Consider the following 11658-nt stretch of genomic DNA (forward strand, 5'->3'; position numbering starts at 1 on the left):
ATTCTAGATTAAAAAAACCTATATACACATGATCGAACGCACGTGAGCACGTTTATTTCAGTTTAGTTTACGGTATCAGATGATATTTTAGGTTATTGTTAATTTACAATAAATATGGGGGTAAGAATTAATAATTTCTAAATATCTTTTAAGAGATAATTGTTAATAATCTCTCAAAAATTAAGTACATAATATTATTTGTAGGAAAATTACATCATTATTAATAATAATTGTCAATTTTTAATTCTCTAAGCTATATATTTTTTACAAATTTTTATTCTTATTTATTTTTAACTTTTAACGAACTGATTTGTAATTACTTTTACTGAAATTTATAATAAAATAATATATATAAGTACAGTATTTATGCAATTATTTATTTTATAGAAACTAAAAAAGCTAAAAATTAGTAAAATTAAAAGGAACTATCAGATAAAGACAAAGCTTTCAAAGCAAGGAAAACTGAAGACTCGACGGCATAAACCACCAAAGAAGCAATTTCAGAAGCCGGCACCACCATGTCCAGAAGTAGTAGAAGAAGAAGAGAGTGATCATGGAGAGGATTTGATGAATATGGTTGAAGAAGATGACTTAAAATTCTTGGAAAAAGCTATATCTAATAGATCTTATAACTTGCTGAAACAAATTCGTTTAACTGAGTATGATTATATATAATTTCTCTCAAACAAAATACAATTTTTTGCATGTAAAACATATTATTAATTGTTTTGGATTTTGTAGATCAGACAAAAATCAAAGTAAAAGAAAAAAAAGAAAAACAGAAGATGATCATGCATTAGAGGAATTATACGAAAATAATGTTTCTAAAATCATGGAAGAAACATCTAAGAAATCAGTTCGCATGATGCTTCCCATAAAAACACAGAATGGTCTTGTGGAGAAACGTGTCATTGAAGAAGATAATGAAGTTGTAAATGAGGAAGAAGACCAAATTACAGATAATAATCAAAAAGAAAATGAAGAAAATAATCAAGAAAATAGTGACATAGAAATGGACATAGATACATGTGTAAGAATTAAAAAGAAATTCAATTAAAAGAATATATATTTAAAAATCTTAAAATATATTATCTTTATTAAAAATTTGCAGAATAATTTACAAGAAACTGATAAACCAGTATCTACTGTTGAACTTTTGGCATGTCGCGAAGAATTATTGAAGTCTAAACGGTTTAAGATAGGTATACTTTCAAGTGGTATTCTAGAAAATCCACAACTCAAATCTGGAAATTTTAAGATATTGTTAGATATGATGGATGAGAGAGCTTCAGAAGTTTATATCACTGTCAGAAAACTGGCAATGGTATCTCTTCTTGAAGTCTTTAAAGATTTGCTACCATCTTATAGCCTTCTGCAAGTTTCTCAAGAAGGAATAAAGTGTATGTATTTATACATATAACATTTATGTAACAAAATTATAATATACAATTGCATAATGTACATATCATTTAATAATTTTTAATTTAAATTTTATTTGTGATTTTAGTAAAAAAGGAGACCCTTGCACTGCAAAACTATGAAGCTACATTGTTAAGCAGTTACAAAAACTATTTAAAGAGACTCGAAAAGATATCCAAGATTTTGAGAAAAAAGAAAGGAGATACACGATCAGTAAACGAACGAGAAATGCGATTAGGTGAAATAGCCCTATCGTGCATGTGCGAGCTTCTCACCACTCATCCATATTTCAATTTCTCTGTTAATATAGCTAATTATATTCTTCCTTTCTTGGATAACAAACAGAGAAATATAAGAGAGAGAGTAGCTCAATGCATTTCTCAAATATTCAAAGACGATAAACGTGGTCAATTATCTCTCACAGTAAGTATATTACAATAATAAAAAATAATGTGTGTGTGTGTGTGTGTATGTATGCAAATAAAAATTTTATATCTCAAGGTGCTAATGAAAACATTAAATGTGATATTTATTTATATTAATAAAATTTCAGATAGTTCGAAAATTAAATCAATATATCAAATCAAGAAAACATTCTGTGCATCCTGAAGTCATAACAGTGTTATTATCTCTTCGTATAAAAGATGTCAATCTGGACAAAGAAAAAGAAGAGGAAACAAAGCAAAGAAAACTCATGTCTCATAAGCAAAGAATTCTCGCGTTAAGCAGACGAGAGAGAAAAAAAAACAAAAAACTGGAACAAGTAGAGAAAGAATTACTTGAGACAAAGGCTGAAGAAAATAAACAGACAAAATCTAAAATTCTCACTGAAATTACAAGCGTGATATTTACTATATACTTCAGAGTTCTAAAACAAGCTCCCAATAGTAAAGTATTGTCTGTGTGTTTGGAAGGATTAGCTAAGTAAGACATTTTATCTATTATATCAATTTGTATTGTTTATTTTTATCTTTACCTATATTTTACCTATATTTTATCTTTACCTATATTTTGTTTATTTTTATCTTTACCTATATTTTATTTTACCTGTACATTTCAGATTCGCACATTGTATTAATATAGATTTTTATCAGGACTTAGTAAGTGTTATAGATAAATTAATAGAAGAAGATCACTTAGGGTTGAGACAACAATTACACTGTATCCAATGTATATTTACAATATTATCTGGCCAAGGTGCAGCATTAAATATCGATCCATATAGGTTTGTAATATAACTCAATATATAACTTTATGTTTTTTGTAGGATAAACGCCTACTTTATAAGAAAAAATTATAGTCTCTACATACATATATATTTATGTAGGTTTTATGTACATTTGTACAAAAATATATTAAAAGTTCATTGTGGGAGGACGCACGCGGAAACTGAGATTGTACTGAAGACGTTGACACAGATTCTCATTCATCAGCGGAAAAGGATTTCGCAGACGCGTCTGATAGCGTTCGTCAAGAAAATAAGCATACAGGCTTTGCAGTTACAACATAATGCAACGCTGGCGACTCTCGGTATTATAAAACAAGTCATGCAATTTGGAAAAGCGGCACATATTTTATTGGATACCGACTGCAGTGGAGACAGTCATTATCAAATTGAAATCGAAGAACCTGACTATTGCAACGCGCATAGTACTGCATTATACGAACTTGTTGCTTTACAGGTACATGCATTTTTGATATGATACTCTTTATGTTAAGAAAATTAAATGAAACATACAATATAATATATTATTACAGCGTCACTATCATAGTATAGTACGACAGCTCGCTAAAAATATAGCACATGTAGTGCCTACAAGTGGTGAAGGCAGTTTACCTGTTGAAATTGCAAAATTGTGAGTATCAATTTTGCCTAACAATTTATATATAGATATAGAATTTGTAAATAGATGTAGAAAATTATGAACGATTTTATTGTATACTAATCATGAAGAAGTGAATTAAGTTAGTTTTTTTTTGCATTGTTTAATTCTAGCATTTTTTTTGCATTGTTTAATTCTAGCATTTGATTGTTTTATTAATTTTAGAACACCAGAAGAGCTTTACATAGAGTATGATCCTAGTGGTGTAGCGTTCAAGCCTACCATACCTATTCCAGAGAAGATTACCGTAAAAAAAGCATCGATACATCATGTCATGAGTTCTAAACTCGAGGAATATCTTAATACTGTCGATATCGACAATCTATTTACAGACAGATCTGTAGACTTTTATAAAGCTTGCAAAAATAATTCAAAATGAAATTAAAAAATGTACATTAAAAAAAATAAATATATAGGTAAAACATTTTACTTAAAATACTTGTAAAGAGAACTATTAAAAATTCAATTTTAATACGAAATCAATCGATAATCCACGTTTAATGTTCATCGAGTGTCTAAATCAACCTCTGCCACTTGTTACTATAATTGCGTTCGAAAATTTACTCGTCAAAGTAGAGTAGCGTTTGATCGACCAATCGGAATAAAGAAACTTTTGCTTCTTTTATCCTGATTGGTCAATCAAACCTCACTCTCTCTACAAGTAGATTTTCGAACGTAATCTTGCACGCGCCTTCGAGCCTTCATATTTTGACATGTTTTGACAATTTTGACATTACTTGAGATTTTATCAATAAACTTCTGGGACATTGGAATAGATCGTCGAAGATGATGTCCGAGAGGGATTACGCGCCTTTAAGCGCGGCGTGCGTTCGTTCTCTCAATGACAAGTTGTACGAGAAACGGAAACCAGCTGCTGTGGAGATAGAGAAGTAAGGTTATTAACATGCGCTAAATTATCATATTATTGAATTTGATAAATTCCTTTATAGAATGGTGAAGGAATTTGCCGCTCACAACAACACTATGCTGATCAAGAGATTATTGAAGGTTCTCGGACAAGACTTCGCCACTTCGCAGAACCCACATACTCGCAAGGGTGGCTTGATCGGTCTCGCGGCCATCGCCGTTGGTCTTGGGAAGGATACGGGTCAGTATATAGAGGATCTGATCCATCCGATACTAGCATGCTTCTGTGACGCCGACCTGAGAGTCAGGTACTATGCTTGCGAAAGCCTGTACAACGTGGTTAAAGTGGCAAGAGGTGCGGTGCTGCCTCAGTTTACAGATATCTTTGCTGCTCTTAGTAAATTGGCCTGCGATTCTGAGCAGACTATAAAGAACGCTACCGAGCTACTAGATAGACTGATGAAGGTAACTGACCATCAACCTGTCATTGTTAACAGCGCAAATAGGTTTCTACATCTTTTACATTGCTTTTAGGATATCGTGACGGAGAGCGGCCTCTTTGATTTAGTTGGATTCATGCCTCTGTTGCGCGAACGTATTTACACGAAAAATCCATTCGGCAGACAGTTTGTAATATCGTGGGTATCTGTGCTGGATGCAGTACCCAATATGGACTTTATTATATTTCTGCCAGAGATACTCGATGGACTGTTCAGAATATTGGAGGATCCAACGCCGGAGATCAAAAAGGTTACAGATACAGTTCTCGGTGAATTCTTACGTAGCATAAAAGCCAATCCCGCACGGGTGGATTTTCCAGCCATGATAAATATACTGATTACACACGCTCAGAGTAATGACGAACTACTTCAATTAACCGCCATCACATGGATAAAGGAGTTCGTACATTTGTCCGGGCCTCTTATGCTCCCGTACATGTCCGGCATTCTCGTGGCGGTTTTGCCATGCTTGGCCTATGATGGTGATACACGGAAGAGTACTAAAGAAACAGCGACGCAAGTAAATGCAAATTTAATGAAGTTAATAATTATGGAAAATACAGAGATTACAAGTAAGAAGGAGAATGATAATGTACATTCTACAAATGGGAAAAACGGTAAATTACAAATTAATTCTATCAATTTGAATATAATATTAATATAAATAGACTAAACAATGTATTCCAAATTATTGGCAAATGTTTTGAATTGCTGCAAATATTATTTAAAATTAGAAGTAATTTAAATTACTTCAGAAAATTTAAAATAAAAAGAATTAAATGTCCTCAACAATCTTAGAGTATGTTATATATGATTATAATAGAATTCTCTCTGTTTTCTATTTTTAGATACAATGCAAAATTGTTCTTTGGCTGAAAGTTTGGATCTGGCCAGTGTTGTAGAAGTACTTACAAAACATTTATTATATCTGTCGGTTCAAACCAAAGTCGCAGTTTTAAAATGGATACATCACTTGTTCATAAACATTCCGCATAAAATGTTTAATCATATCGAAGACTTGTTTCCGATATTAATGAAATCCTTAAGTGATCCTTCGGACGAGGTGGTGCAACAGACTTTAGTGGTAATGGCCGAGATTATCAGTTCGAAATCTCCGGAGGCAGTAACGACCGATCCCGATGCAAAAGTACAGAATAAGTATTTCACCAAATTTATAGTCAATTTATTGAGGCTCTTCTCGACTGATAGACATTTATTGGAAGAACGAGGTGCTTTTATTATAAGAGAGTTATGTATCCTTTTGAGTGCAGAAGATATATACAAAACACTGGCAAAGATTCTATTGGAGGAACAAAATTTAAACTTTGCCTGTACAATGATACAAACCTTGAACGTTATTCTGTTAACCAGTTCCGAATTATTCGATTTGCGCAACAAACTTAGACATTTAGATTCTCCAGTAAGTTTCCCATATTCAATTTCACTTTTTGCAAGACTTTATTGAACTATTAAATATGAATTTTCAATTTTATATCGATATCTTCTTGTATATAAATAAAATACTTCGAAATTTTCTGAAATATTAATATTTTTAGGACAGTTGTGCATTATTCGAATGTTTGTACTTATCCTGGTGTCACAATCCGGTCGCGACAGTGGCTTTATGTCTTCTGTCTCAACATTATCGACATGCTTGCAACATTATTCGATCTTTGTATCCTTTACTCTATTGCCTTTCAATCAATCAATTTTTTTGCTATTTCAATAATTTTTCTTTAAAACCTTAACACATATTTTCAGCGAAAATATAGAAGTTACAGTGGAGTTTCTGACCGAAATAGACAAATTAGTGCAGCTAATAGAATCACCGATATTTACTTGTAAGTATATCTGATAATCTATATCTGATCTGTAAGTATAATCTGATATTGTTATAAAATGTGTATTTTATATATTTTTTTCTCATTTAAGATTTGAGATTGCAATTATTGGAATGGGAGAAAAATGATGCTCTAATATATGCATTGTATGGTTTGCTCATGATTCTACCGCAGAGTGAAGCTTACGCTACTTTACAACGTCGCTTAGCGGCGATACCTCCAGCTACGAAACCGATATCCAATAAAAGTGAAAACTCGCATGAGAAAACTGCTTATTGTCCGTTCGATTTCAGCGAACTATTGAAACATTTCCATATAGTTCAAGAACAACACAAGGAGCAAAAGCGCAAACAAAGACTGAATTCTTTAGTCGAGAGAAATACTAGTCATATAGACACGTAAATATTCGTACGTATAGCATATAAATAAATAAATTTAAGATACTAATTTTTTACTATATAACGACGTAAAATTAAAATTACTACATACTTGCCTATGTTTGGCTTTGTTATAAAGATATAATTATTATTTATTAAGATGCGATCGTTGGACTCATTGAAAATAAACAATATGTTGATCTTAAAGTAAAATAGTCATTTATTCGTTCGAAGAAATAAAAAATGCGTACCATGTCTTTACTTAGTTTAGCAAATCTATACAGCACCAATCCCGTACATACATCTCGGATTTTCTGTTAATATATACACTCTAATTTTCAGTCTTCATCTCATAAGTATAGTCGGATGATTGATAGAGAAAATGACAAAATTGCTCATATTAAAGTTCATATTGCGAATCGTCTATATCTTCCACTCTATCAATCACTGACAAATTGTCAAGTTGATCTATGAGCAGACTATTTTCATAAAGAACCAGTGCAATTTGTTCCTGCGTATCGCAAATATTGCGCCATTTCTTGGTGCTCTCCTGTGCCGGCACGTTCGTTTTTTCGACTGTTTTTAATTTTCCGGGTAACCTGTCCAACGAGTGCAAAAGATTCTCGTTACGCTCCTTGCTTTCCTGTGATAAACGATAGGAAAACGATTCCAACGCGTGTTCATAACCATCTATGTCCTTGTCTAATATCTGAGTTTGCAGGAACACCGTTTGTGCCATTTTATACCAATCAGCGACGCACTCGGACCGCTGCGTCATAGCTGGTACACATTCCGTCTCGAGAAGCGCTTTCAATCGACGTCCTGTTTCCGTGACCTGTAACCGAGGGAGATTAGTGTTTCAATCAATCGACAATTGCAAGAAATTATTTGCGCGATTTCTCTCCTCTTCTCCCCTTTTTAACTCTTTATCATCTAATATTGTCGTATTTAATGGATCAGGAAATTTAACATAAATTTGTATACCTTTATGCGTTCAAGAACGTGAAATTGTTCGTCGTTGTAAGTGAGACTACGAGTGGCTCTGTCTCTCAGCAAGTGTTGCCATCCATCTCTCAAACGATCGACTAACGTCGCTGCCCTTTGGCTCGCTTTCGTCGCCCACGGACAGCACAAGCCACGAGTACTATTGTCCCATTCTCCACGTAAATTACCCTCCTTCACATATCTGCAATTTTATATAATATTTAATTATATTTTTTTTCTTTTCCATTGTACTCTTTATATTAAACTTAGGCACATTTAATCTACAAATCATTGAAATATCGAAATAAAAGACGTAAATATTTGTAAACAGGAATGAACAATTTTTCCAATGAAATTAAATACAAAAAATTATTTTTCTTCTATTAGATCAAGTTTCTTGGATATATACAAATATGGTGGATGTAACAGATATATTTTACATTGTCATTTGAGACAATTTACCTTTGATGAAGCTGCACTATTGCTGGAGTCAATTCACTGGTAAGCTCTTTGTTCTTTGCATCCAACTCTTTTCGCCAATTTTTCAATTCTATCGCAGTTTGACTGCCACTTCCGAATTTCCGAAAGACATGTCTAGCAAAAGTCTCGTTCCTTTCAATTGCTAATATAGTATCCTCCATTGCTTTTGTAAATTCCTTCGAATGATGACACTTTCCCAATACTCGGGTGAGTTCGGTAGATAAGAGTCCACCGAATGCCTCTATGGCATCTCGCGACAGTTTACTGCACAATGCTAATTTGTCGATTCTACGTTTACAAACGTGGCCTACAGAGCATGCGACCTTGGCCTGACTCGCATCATTCTCTACGGAAACGAGATTTGCGAAGACGGGGAACTTGGGCAGCTCGGTCTCCGTTGGCAACACGACATTATTATTTTCTCGCGAGAAAAGCATTAACGGTTTATCATTACTGGTGTTGGGATATCCTTTACCCGGCGTAGATTCCTCAATGAAATTCGTGAGAGGCACCTCCCCGAGAAGAAGGATTTGCGCGTGGGGTATAATTTCGGTCTGATCCTGAATATGTATCTGTAGAGCGACCAGCTTCTCTTCCGGATGTAAGAAGACCTTGATCAGGCTGGCTCGATGAACATTGAATATGTGAACGGGTTTTCGGCAAAGCGTATCCGTGACTTCGCTGAAAAATCGATCGAAGCTCCAGATTCTTTGTTGATCCACTTCGAGTAAGCCGGCCAGTAATGGAGTCACAATCCTCTTCAGGCCTGCGCTCAATTGACAAGTCTGTGGCAGTTCCCTGCTCCACTCGATCGGCCCGTTTTCCGAAGTTTGCAGTCCGGATATTACGCCTGATGCCTTCTTCGTCGTGATGTAGAACATAGTCTCCTTGTTCCTACGCCCGCCGAATGGTCTGAACGGCAAATTTCCCGTCGCGACATGATAGAGGGTCACCCCTATGGACCATAAATCGACAGTCGCTCCGAACGTTTTGCCAACGGGCTTCCGCAGGACCGCACGTTCATACATATCCGGATGCAAATATTCTTCGGTGCCGTACAAGGAAACAAACTGCTGATCCTCTTGCAATTCTCGAGCGGCCCCGAAGTCTGTGAGCTTATATATCGTACTACCATCGTCGGCGATGAATTTCATTATATTACCTGCGTGGGAAGGAATAAAAATTCAAACGTGAAGCAATTGATACATAAATAAATTGATACATAAATTTAATATGCGTCTCGCCTTCTCTCACCTGGCTTCAGGTCCCTGTGAACCAGATTATTGTCACGTAGATGCTTCATACCAGCCGACAGATGTTCCAACACCAGGAGAAACTCGCTCTCCGCAAGACCATACGTATTCTCGGGATCGTCCAGGATGTTGAAAAGACTACCGCCGGTGCAGAGCTCCATGACAATCACCTTACCCCTGCCATCCTGCTCCTCCTCGATCGCCAACAATTTGACGATGTTCTCGTGTTTGACCTTTTTGAGGACCTCGAACTCCCTCACCTGTACGTCGTGAGGGCGCATATGACTGAGCTGATTAAAAGTCTTGACCGCGACGGGTTCCCCATTGTTCTTGTTGACACCCTGGAACACCGCGCCAGTCGCGCCCTTGCCAAGCACGCTGGTGGTGCACCAAACGTAGTTGGCGGAGCCACGAAGGAAGGACATGTCGTCCGTGTGCCTTTTCTTGACATCGACAAACAGCTCTCACTATCTGTTCGCTATCTTGATATCTGACAGCTCGATCAATCTCCTATATACACACTTGATGACATCATCCGGGATGCGGCAGACTGTTATTCGCACTTTTTTTATCGTACTGATAACGTCAAATTCGCCTCTCCGTATCTTCGTAGCATCGGAAAAATTAAAAAAGATAATAATAACAATAATAAACCGAGAGTGTTTATATTTTATATTTTATAAAATTTTATTCCACTCTGACAAGATGTATGTCTTTAACTGTACTCTCTACAAGTGTATAATCACGATTTCTTTTCTCCTTCTTCAAGGATGAAAGATATGTTTCTTTCATCATAAAAATTTAATCAATCTCTTGTCCGGTGTCTATTGAGCTATTTCGCCTCACATTCTCCTTTTGAAGGGAGACAGATATATCGGATTCGATGTCGAAGGAGAAAGAAAAACTGAAACAGTTTAGAAAGCGTGACCGAACCAACGGACCGATTCTGATTAATTAGGTTACTTTGGATTAGGTAAGGTTAGGATGTATTTCTATAACGCGATTTTTTTTGAAGACTATCCGAGTCGGATAAATCGGTCCCTACACAAGCGATGATCGATAAGATTGATTTGATCAATGATGTAAATCGACGATCGATAAAGTAGTCCTTTAAAAAATTCCACTGACGATGTAAATAAACTTTAATTGAATGCTGATTGACGTATGTATACGTATTTCGCAATTTTAATAATTTCTCTATTTTTCTAGAATATATATTTCTCTGAAGTCGTATCATTAATCAATGATTTTCTTAACGAGATAGATTATTTGGAATTGATTTTTCCGTTTGTAAAAATTCGCATTACGCTCGTCTGCCGCCTTTACGACTTCCGTCTTTGCCTCTCGACGAAGCGATATCGAATCCAGGAACAGAGATCGGACGCAAACACGCGGACGATAACCCGCGGCATTCGCCTCGTGATACAAGATACGCGAGGGTTATCGCAATTATGAGAGCTTGAATCATACTGGAAAATTTAGAATAATATTTACAGGAAAATCCGAGATACACACGTAACGAAATACGATCCCAAGATGAATATACATCCTTTCCTTTAACGTTCATATATATTCTCAAGAATTTTTCTTAAGGATGCGTAGGCCTATCCTTATGTATTATCATCGGATCGACGATTAATTACAAGAATGGCTGATTATCCACCGATTGAACGTTCCAGATCATGGTGGGATACTTTTGAGATATTAATATACGCGTGTATCTTTAGGTGATTCCTTTTAAGAGATGTATTTATGTTTATTTCTTAGGTGTTTGTTTCGAGGACCGTGTTCAAAGGAACAATTTCCGGAAGGGAGCCATATCCAGATCCATTTCGCCTGGCTTGCGGCATCTACGGCTTGCGGAAAGCGGAAAAAGGAAAATCCAAATGGGAAAAAATTACGAGAAATGTCAAATAAATCCATCGATGATGATGATGCGTATCGATAAACAATTCCAGGAAGTCAATTCGAGTCGACGATGTAGAAAAGGATACTGCCAACGTCAACTGTACGGTCGACGTGACGCAGTTCTCGCGATTAAATCCGCGTAAGCC

General features: G+C 35.5%; 3 protein-coding genes across 4 annotated transcripts; 2 read left to right on the forward strand and 1 right to left on the reverse strand.

The window, feature by feature from the left end:
* Positions 1–12: 12 nt before the first annotated feature.
* Positions 13–3695, forward strand: LOC105250724 (nucleolar complex protein 3 homolog). The gene is made up of 10 exons (XM_011256972.3): positions 13–120; positions 388–659; positions 742–1030; positions 1112–1400; positions 1508–1842; positions 1973–2343; positions 2480–2644; positions 2747–3101; positions 3178–3275; positions 3468–3695. The coding sequence occupies exons 1-10, from the start codon at positions 115–117 to the stop codon at positions 3679–3681; spliced, it is 2394 nt and encodes a 797-aa protein (XP_011255274.1). The 5' UTR covers positions 13–114; the 3' UTR covers positions 3682–3695.
* A 288-nt stretch (positions 3696–3983) lies between these two features.
* On the forward strand, positions 3984–7054 carry LOC105250723 (protein VAC14 homolog). Of its 2 annotated transcripts, XM_011256971.3 has the most exons (8): positions 3984–4192; positions 4253–4634; positions 4704–4919; positions 5022–5286; positions 5518–6089; positions 6226–6344; positions 6431–6510; positions 6602–7054. In XM_011256971.3, exons 1-8 carry the CDS (start codon positions 4089–4091, stop codon positions 6910–6912), a joined length of 2049 nt encoding a protein of 682 aa, XP_011255273.1. In that variant the 5' UTR covers positions 3984–4088; the 3' UTR covers positions 6913–7054. The 2 variants fall into 2 exon arrangements, with proteins under 2 accessions (XP_011255273.1, XP_011255272.1); XM_011256970.3 differs by having other exon boundaries at positions 4704–5286.
* Positions 7055–7089: 35 nt separating this feature from the next.
* LOC105250722 (inhibitor of nuclear factor kappa-B kinase subunit epsilon) lies at positions 7090–10569 on the reverse strand. The gene is made up of 4 exons (XM_011256969.3): positions 9606–10569; positions 8334–9513; positions 7872–8073; positions 7090–7722 (listed from the first exon to the last, which is right to left on the reverse strand). Exons 1-4 carry the CDS (start codon positions 10027–10029, stop codon positions 7288–7290), a joined length of 2241 nt encoding a protein of 746 aa, XP_011255271.1. The 5' UTR covers positions 10030–10569; the 3' UTR covers positions 7090–7287.
* Positions 10570–11658: the final 1089 nt, after the last annotated feature.

This window comes from Camponotus floridanus, unplaced genomic scaffold, assembly GCF_003227725.1.
Source record: "Camponotus floridanus strain SB8 unplaced genomic scaffold, Cflo_v7.5 scaffold23, whole genome shotgun sequence".
Classification (NCBI taxonomy): Eukaryota; Metazoa; Arthropoda; class Insecta; order Hymenoptera; family Formicidae; genus Camponotus; species Camponotus floridanus.

Bases quoted from the DNA above. Each gene is read 5' to 3' on its own strand.
- LOC105250724 (XM_011256972.3), top strand. The intron at 660-741 runs GTATGATTATAT...TGGATTTTGTAG, and splicing joins AAACAAATTCGTTTAACTGA to ATCAGACAAAAATCAAAGTA. The intron at 1,031-1,111 runs GTAAGAATTAAA...AAAAATTTGCAG, and splicing joins AAATGGACATAGATACATGT to AATAATTTACAAGAAACTGA.
- LOC105250723 (XM_011256970.3), top strand. From the start codon at position 4,089: ATGATGTCCGAGAGGGATTACGCGCCTTTAAGCGCGGCGTGCGTTCGT. The intron at 4,635-4,703 runs GTAACTGACCAT...CATTGCTTTTAG, and splicing joins TACTAGATAGACTGATGAAG to GATATCGTGACGGAGAGCGG. The intron at 6,511-6,601 runs GTAAGTATATCT...TTCTCATTTAAG, and splicing joins AGAATCACCGATATTTACTT to ATTTGAGATTGCAATTATTG.
- LOC105250722 (XM_011256969.3), bottom strand. From the start codon at position 10,029: ATGTCCTTCCTTCGTGGCTCCGCCAACTACGTTTGGTGCACCACCAGC. The intron at 8,074-8,333 runs GTAAATTGTCTC...ATAAAATTGCAG, and splicing joins ATAGTGCAGCTTCATCAAAG to ATATGTGAAGGAGGGTAATT. The intron at 7,723-7,871 runs GTATACAAATTT...CCTCGGTTACAG, and splicing joins ACGTTCTTGAACGCATAAAG to GTCACGGAAACAGGACGTCG.